General features: G+C 39.5%; 2 protein-coding genes across 4 annotated transcripts in view; one reads left to right on the top strand and one right to left on the bottom strand.

Moving 5' to 3' along the window:
* The first annotated feature begins 11 nt into the window (after nt 1-11).
* LOC110974961 (ethanolamine kinase 1-like) lies at nt 12-7168 on the top strand. 2 transcript variants are annotated; one of them, XM_022226952.2, is made up of 8 exons: nt 12-244; nt 1378-1637; nt 1950-2090; nt 2369-2511; nt 3104-3187; nt 3422-3582; nt 3716-3789; nt 4503-7168. In XM_022226952.2, exons 1-8 carry the CDS (start codon nt 122-124, stop codon nt 4573-4575), a joined length of 1059 nt encoding a protein of 352 aa, XP_022082644.2. In that variant the 5' UTR covers nt 12-121; the 3' UTR covers nt 4576-7168. The 2 variants fall into 2 exon arrangements, with proteins under 2 accessions (XP_022082644.2, XP_086986302.1); XM_087130176.1 differs by lacking the exon at nt 3716-3789.
* The window catches only part of LOC110975029 (cubilin-like), a 38533-nt gene continuing 35578 nt past the window's right edge, over nt 4797-7751 (bottom strand). The window contains exons 33-34 of one of the 2 annotated variants that reach the window (XM_022227112.2): nt 7539-7725; nt 4797-7390 (exon numbers count right to left, since the gene is read on the bottom strand). In XM_022227112.2, the coding sequence (XP_022082804.2) occupies nt 7546-7725 (180 nt within the window). In that variant the 3' untranslated portion in view covers nt 4797-7390; nt 7539-7545. Of the gene's footprint in view, nt 7726-7751 lie in introns of both variants that reach the window. The other variant, XM_022227111.2, reaches the window with a different exon arrangement.

The following is a 7751-nucleotide window of genomic DNA, read 5'->3' as shown; positions in this document are numbered from 1 at the left end:
ACTTCAAATAGCGCCCTCTTGTTGTGTCCGCCATGCTTTTAAAACTTCAAGTAAACCTACACTGCAACATGCTGTGCTGACGCTTTAATCGGGCCAGGCTAGCGACATTTGTACAAGCAGAATGTCAAGTGATAGCGTGTTACAGATTGATCTCACACTAGATGAGGATAATTTAGAGGAAGGGGCGCTAGCGCTGCTTAAATCAGTTCGACCAGGGTGGAAACAGGACGAAATAAAATTCAAGGTACCATACGTAGGCGTAACGCGAGGCTCCGGCACGGAATTGCGTAACAACGGTGGGCAACCCAGACTGTGTCCCTGACGTTCAGCAGGCATGTCAGGGGTACATTGTCAGGGGTGACTGCTTAGCCGAGCGTGAGGGGAGCACCGCAGCAAATGAATTCCCATAGGCCCAGACAGCAGTGATAAATCCCCACATTTCACACAAATATTTAAAAATACAACTCTCACAGGTGTTCACCGTGGTTCAGGCTGCACAGAAAAAATGATGTTTGACATATCCTCTTTCATTTTCAATTTTTAGTGGGGTGAATTTAATTTTTGAGAAAGTCTCACTCAAACCAGACCACCCCTTAAATGAAGGAAATTTTAATGACCAGAAAAGAAGCCATTTGAAAATGGCTCAAATACTGCAACTTTCAGATCCAGTTGCATCCAAATTGCTCAAAATTGGAAGCCCTGAATCCGGCCCAGTGTCATATTTCTTCAGTTCCCCAGTTCCATGGCCCTCGGGTCTCTGTATAGAATATCTTGACTGTATACATGTACCTTTTATTATATTAATGAGCTCGGCAGACATTTCTGGCCTATACATGTACGTGGTTGCACCTCAAGGTTCTCCTTCGTACTGGTGACCTTTTATAAATTAAAATTACTCCAAAGGAATGGCAGTCATGGCAGTGGCATGAGCATGATGAGTGGGAATAACAAGGTGTTAAGGGTACATCCGGGACTTAGGAAACCGAGGGCATCAAGTGTGTCTAGCCAGGGACATGGAACAAAGGAGTAGGGCTATTGCCATTTGTGTAACTGTCGAGGGATTAACAGCAAGTATTCAGTGAGTAATTAATGTCGTGGATAGTTGACTGCTCCAAGTATTTTAGTTAGAGTGCATAATACTGACATTTTATAGGACAAGGTACTGCTTTCAGTGATGGCTGATCTACCACCGTAAGAAAGCCTTTCCCTAGAGACCTTGCAGGAGCAGCCTATCAGATATATAGCAAGCCATTTAAAGCATTAGATTTCACCCTCAAAACAGCTGCAGAAATACAAGATCTATCATTTGCCAACTGAAATTAATAATTGGGGGGGTGTCCCTGATTGTGCTGAAATTTATTTTATTTGTCCTGACAGGTTTTTACAGCAGGCATCTCCAACAAACTCATTGGGGGCTACCTCCCGGAGAATAAGTCGGACATGGTCCTGGTCCGAATCTACGGCAAGAAGACAGAGCTTCTCATCGATCGTGAGGCAGAGATTCGCACATTTGTTCTCCTTCACAAGGCAGGATGCGGAGCTGAGCTCTATGCACGATGCAACAACGGTCTGTGCTATGAGTATATACCAGGAGTCATTTTGGATGCAAAGACAGTCAGGGAAGAGCGAGTCTACAGGTGTGTACTCAACCAAGCCCTGTATGTAATTTAGGAAAGTTTAAGAAACATTGACTCAAAACATCAACACCAAAACTTGCTCTGTTGCCACCCTGGTTCAAACTTTACATTTCTGATTTGCCCTTAATTTGATATGCCTAGTAACAGTGTAGATCGAACTTTGGTTTTACAATCAATAATCATTCATAGAATTCACAAAGGAATTTCAGAGAAATTTGAAACCATCACACTTCATCAACTTTTTCAGAAGCAGTTGCTGTTTCTATTTTGGAATAACTTTGTTTTTGTTTCAAATGTGGAATTGTTGTTTAGGCTCATCATCAAGGAGATGATTAAAATGCACAGCATCAAGCCACAGGATGGAGTGGCTACTTCGCCTTGTCTCTTCCGACTCATCGATAAATGGCTGTCTATTCTTCCTGATAAATTTGAGGATGAAGAAAAGCAGGACAGGTAACTTTCAATTCTTAAAACGTTTGAACAGGACCACAGAAATATCACTCCAGAATTATTTTCAAAGTGTATAATTTTGTTGTTATGTAAGAAGGTGCTATTTCAACCTTCCTCTTTCTTTGTCCCTAAATGTTTTCCACATAATATGCCCTGTTCACTGACTACCTTGGTACTTAGTGAGAAAAAAAGAAAAAAAAAACCTGAACAAAATCTAGGAAATGTTATACCAGAAGAATTCTAACTCGTTCTTGGTATTTTATTTCAACGCATTTTGCCAGATATGTCAGAACCATAGCATCTAAGGAAAAGCTTCGTCAAGAAGTCAGCCAATTGAAGAGTGTCCTTACATGCTTAGCAACGCCCACTGTATTCTGCCACAATGATAACCTCCTTGCAAACATCATTTTTGACGAGCAGAAAGGTAAATTGGACTGACCAATGTTTGGTTACGATGAGGTTATTTACACAGGTTGGATTTTGGCGTCAATTTGACAAGAATCTTGTGCCTCCTGAGAAAATTTTGAGAGTTTGTGGGTAAAGGAAATCCAGGTACTGTTGGATGGGTCTTGCACCCTGACCTCTGCTTGCTTTCTTGTGGAAATGTCTGAGTCACTCCGCGGGTACCTCAGCTGACTGATAACAGGCAGGCAGTCTGATAGTCTATTTCTTCACAAGTAGCGGTACATTTCTCTAGTGAGCATATGTACATGTACACATATATTGTACTTTTGTGTACCGTAACCATTAACACTTGAGGAACAACAGAGGGTATAGTCGTTGCAAAATTCAGCGTGAATTCAACGTGTGGCTTTCATTGATGGGAGTACATTGGACATACTTAGAGAGCCGTTATAAAGCACACAACAGTGGCAGCAGGTCGTATTGTGGACACTGCGGCAATTTTGTATCGAGGGCTTGGGCTACACACTGCACACTTGTCACACTTGTGTCAGTTCTTCTGTTGGCCAATCTTCTTTTGTCATCCAAATATTTTTCCTTTTTTAATTTTGTAGATAAGGTGTCTTTTATTGATTATGAATATGCCGGCTACAACTATCAAGCCTTTGATATTGGGAACCATTTCTGTGAATTTGCAGGTAAGTGGAATTGCTTCAGGTTGTGTCCAAAGACGGTGCTTTTGCCTTACAGCTGCCATGTCAAGTACACTTATGTCAAAAGCCAAGGGCAATAGATGGATAGAGGGAATATTTGTGGCAGTTGCATCATAGCTTTGTATGTCCAAATGTAAGTCAAAACTTGCATCAAAATTGTTGTATTTTGTCAGGTGGTCCAATATCGGTTTTAATGTCCCATCTTTATCGTTCTTGTAGGTGTGGAGGAGGTTGATTACAACCTCTATCCTGAGAAAGACTTTCAGATCAGGTGGCTACGAGAATTCCTCACAACTCAAAACAAGGCCAACAACATTCAGAAAGAAATCACAGAAAAAGATCTGGAAACCTTGTATGTCACAGTGAACAAATTTGCTTTGGTAAGTCTAACTTTAAAGAGATAGTGACCAAATTTAACTTTTTTTCTGTCACGGATGGAGTGATGGGAGGGACCCTCAACAATGTAATATTCTTGTCAGATCATAATCCATAAAACTAATTTTGTTTGTTCAGGCTGCCCATATGTTTTGGGGCATCTGGGCCTTGATGCAAGCTCACTACTCAACCATCGACTTTGACTTTTTAGAGTAAGTATCATCAGGGAAACATCGCTAAAAAGCCTACTTTGTATCTTCAAAGCATGTTACTTCCAAAGCATTTTGTCTGAAAGTGTCATGAATTGGCAAATAGTAAATTGTCTTTCGTAATCAGAGAAATTCAAGCACGATAGATATTAAGGAGGCCGACATTGTAATTCCTGAATAAAAATTTTTCAAACCAAATATTGAAAGAGTGAATGCAGGTGATTCATTGACAGAGAATGAACCTGCATTGAGCTTAGGGAGACTTATTTCAAGACACAGAAATGTTAATCCTGAAACGAAAGGCAGGGACACAACCAAAGATCTTATAGCTCCGTATAGCTGTGCAAGACGGGGAACTCTGCCCAAAAGGTGGAATCACTGTGGGCGCTATTCGAGCAAGCGATATGCCTGGGCAGTGGATGTTGCGTGCACATGCATACCAGGTGTGTGCCTGGTGCAACGCCTGTGTGGTGCATGTTAATGCATAGGCACTTGCTCAAATGGCAACCAGGCGATTACATAATGCACGTATTCACAGTGAAATTCTCAATCTTGCGCTGCTACATATACTTTGGACACAACCATAATTTTGTATCAGGTCTAGCTCCCTACACGCCCTGTACGCAGTGCCAGTTGTTCAAGTATAAACCATTATCAGTGCCCAGACTCTTGACATCACAGACTTACAATATTTTTTTATCCCTCTTCGGATTCAGTTACTCAAAACAACGGCTGGATGAATACTTCCGCAGAAAAGAAGCCTTCTTGGCACTGTCAGTCCCCAAGTAACCATGGTAACAGAATGTGGAGAATCACCGTCACATGTGAGAGGTTGTAAAACTTATCAGACAATGACATAAAAACTTGATGCCGTCTTGGTTCTAAAGACCCTGCTCGTAAAATGAATTTTTGAAAATTATTATCTTTTACTTGGTTCTAAAGATACTGATGTTAAATTGAGTTTTCTTTAATCAACTGCTTGGATGTATGGTGAAAAAGAAAATGTTAAGTTGTGTGAACATTGATTCAATCATTTATTTCCCTATAGATATTTCAAATACACCTGAAGGTAGTGGTACAAATCTGGTACACCGAGTTCTTTAAATTCACAAGAACATAACAATTTGTACTCTCCCTACTAAAGACAATGTTGCTATACCGCGTGGTTGCATAAGAGATGCCTTGCACCAATGCACTGTTTTCAATGGACAAGAAGAGCACAAAGGATCAGGAACCAGTCTATTCCAGAGATGGTGGCCATGCAAAAGCTTGCCCCGAATCACGAGGTATAGCAACAGTGTCTTTAGACTGGGGAATTCAAATGGTTATCTTAATGTTGTGTTTCAGATTTTATTCAAATTTAACTCCAAAAAGGCTTATTGCAAAACACATAGAATCCTGCGTATGGAGTATTTTCTGTTATTTTTACCAGAAAGGTTTGTTAGTTACATGTTTCACATAAACCCGCCAAACAGATTTGTTTAATTCAAAAGCCATTCCACTTTCCTCAAATCAGGGTACGTTGTATTTCTTCATTGGTGTCTTGCTATTACACGATTTTTAGAAGCTTTTCAAGGAGAAAACTCTTTGTTCTAACTGCCTGGTTACTACTTTCAAAATCAGTGCACCTTGAATCATACATGTGACCTGTCACCACAAAATGAGCAGAAAGTCAGAATTTTCAAAAATTGAGATATTGGTATTTTTGAGTTCAGCAGAAAGAGAGCTTTCCAGTGGCTTGTACATGGAAAATTTAGGGTAGAAGTGTATGTTGACAATGTGGCATTATTCTGGCAGCTTTGCATCTTTGTTCCTGACATTGTTTCAACATTTCAGACCAGGCATGCATAATGCTATTGTCAAAACTGCTGTGAAAATGATATTTTTAACTATATAATCCTGCAAAATATTTGGAATTAAATTAGAGACAGGTTAGTCTTTCCAAACATTACAAAATCCCAAAATTAACCTCCATTTCAATATGATTGTGAACCTTCAAAATAGGAAAGAGCGGAGTGCGACTTGACGCTCATTTCTGTCGTGGCGGGTCACCTGTTTATATTTTGTTTTTCAACGTCTGATCTCAGACTACATGTACATGCAGTGGTTTTACTTACAAATGCAATAGCACAAATTGTACATTAAATTTTTGTACCATAATTTTTACTCAAATAATTTTGACCTTGTTGCTAACCTTTTATAAATGCAACGCTGAAGAGTTTCTTAAATATCCTGACCATGCTGTTCGTGTTTTGCTTTGACCCTTCAGAATCTAAACACGAAAGCTTTGAACAAGAAAAACTCAACACATAAATCACGATTATTTGATGTACCTGGGCACAGCAGGTTGGGAAGTCAGTCTGCATATGCCACGTTGTTTCATTCCGTAATTCAAGACCAAAAGGTCTGCACACCCTGCTTCTACCATTTCCACAAGATATTTTCTCTTTTTACAGATTTATGCACACCTGTTAGCTTTATTGAACCTTCCTTTGATCCTGTTCATCACTTCATCACGTACTGGATAATACTGCACACCTTGACACAGGATAAGCTCATAACCGCATGTCACTTAGCTTATTTCATAGAATTGACAGCACAAGTTTCCTCTGTATATAAAGAAAATGACTTACTTTGATTTGATACAATCTACCTCAACATTCTGTGGCAAACTTGCTTTGTTCTTCCATTCAGTATTTTAAATTTCTACCATAGGACCTGCCTGAATCTTTCAAAAATTGCACTGCCTATACTTCACGCTGGGTATTTGTGTTACTCTCAAATAATTCTGTCATTTGTTGACTGGTAGACTACGCAAATATCTTTCTGTGAATTACACATCATGAAATGTACACGTACCCTCCGTTTAATTCTACAGGAATTATGTAATTAATCTAATGTATGAATTTATGTTTGATGAATTCGTGATTTGATCTGCGAAAACCCTTCACATGGTGAGCTTTGTCATCTAGGTGCATGTAAACTTCCAATTGATTCGAACACACTATTGTTTCCAGATATATTCCATTTATGATTCTAGATTGTCAACGACATGAATCTAGGTCTCAAATCACGAATTAAACAGTTTTGAAAACAGGGCAGTGTTCAGATCAATCTGAAGTTGATATGCACCAAAATGACAAAGTTCACCCTGTAAACAGTTTCTTGCAGATCGCATCACAAGTAACGTCCAGATTTTTCATGTCATAACATAGATATTTTCATCGGGAAGAGGCTAAGATTCAGAAAAGAAATCCTGTATTTGATAATTTAAAACTAAACCAGTGTTTCCATGTTTATATTTTAAGCCTTCTCTTTTATTTGAAATATTCCGAAATCTTTCAATTAATGCCACTATATTGAATAAAAGAATGGAAAAATCTGTTCTGACTCTACACCTTTTGATCAGTATGTTCGATGCACCTGTGCCATCTCCAGACCTATTGTCAAGCAGCAATTACTAATTGTTTGAACTCTTCTATTCTTGTTACATCTCTCAAACACACACATAGAATGGAAGTGAAGTGCTCAGAATGATTCCGTTTACGTCATTCACTCCTGGTAGACTTTTTTAAGAGAAGGTGCATCATGGGCAAGTATTTACCTGTATGACAGATTCCTAATTACATCATTTCCAATGATCATTTGTGAAAGCCAAGTTGCAAATGTGTACGTTTTATCTGGTTTCAAAGAGAGATCTCGGGTCAATTTTACTCTAAAATCTGAGGTCTTGGACTTCTCACTGAGCATACCTTGGTTTTATTCGGAGCCCGATGTCCCCACCACAGAGTATGTTGCATAGAAACCGATGCGGGTCACAATGTCGTCACTGACAAAGATGACAACGATGTGGTTTGTGTCGGATTGCCAAGATCGGTGACCGCCAAACAGACTGCCACAGAAGGGCTCGGACTTGCGACCAGACCCCATGTCCTCAATCTTTGGGACACAGAAAATTGGAAGAA

This window comes from Acanthaster planci, linkage group LG20 (assembly GCF_054643075.1).
Source record: "Acanthaster planci isolate LZ-2023a linkage group LG20, COTS_SCS, whole genome shotgun sequence".
NCBI lineage: Eukaryota > Metazoa > Echinodermata > Asteroidea > Valvatida > Acanthasteridae > Acanthaster > Acanthaster planci.
Note: the sequence above shows the minus strand (reverse complement) of the source record. Positions and strands in the feature narration are given on the sequence as shown.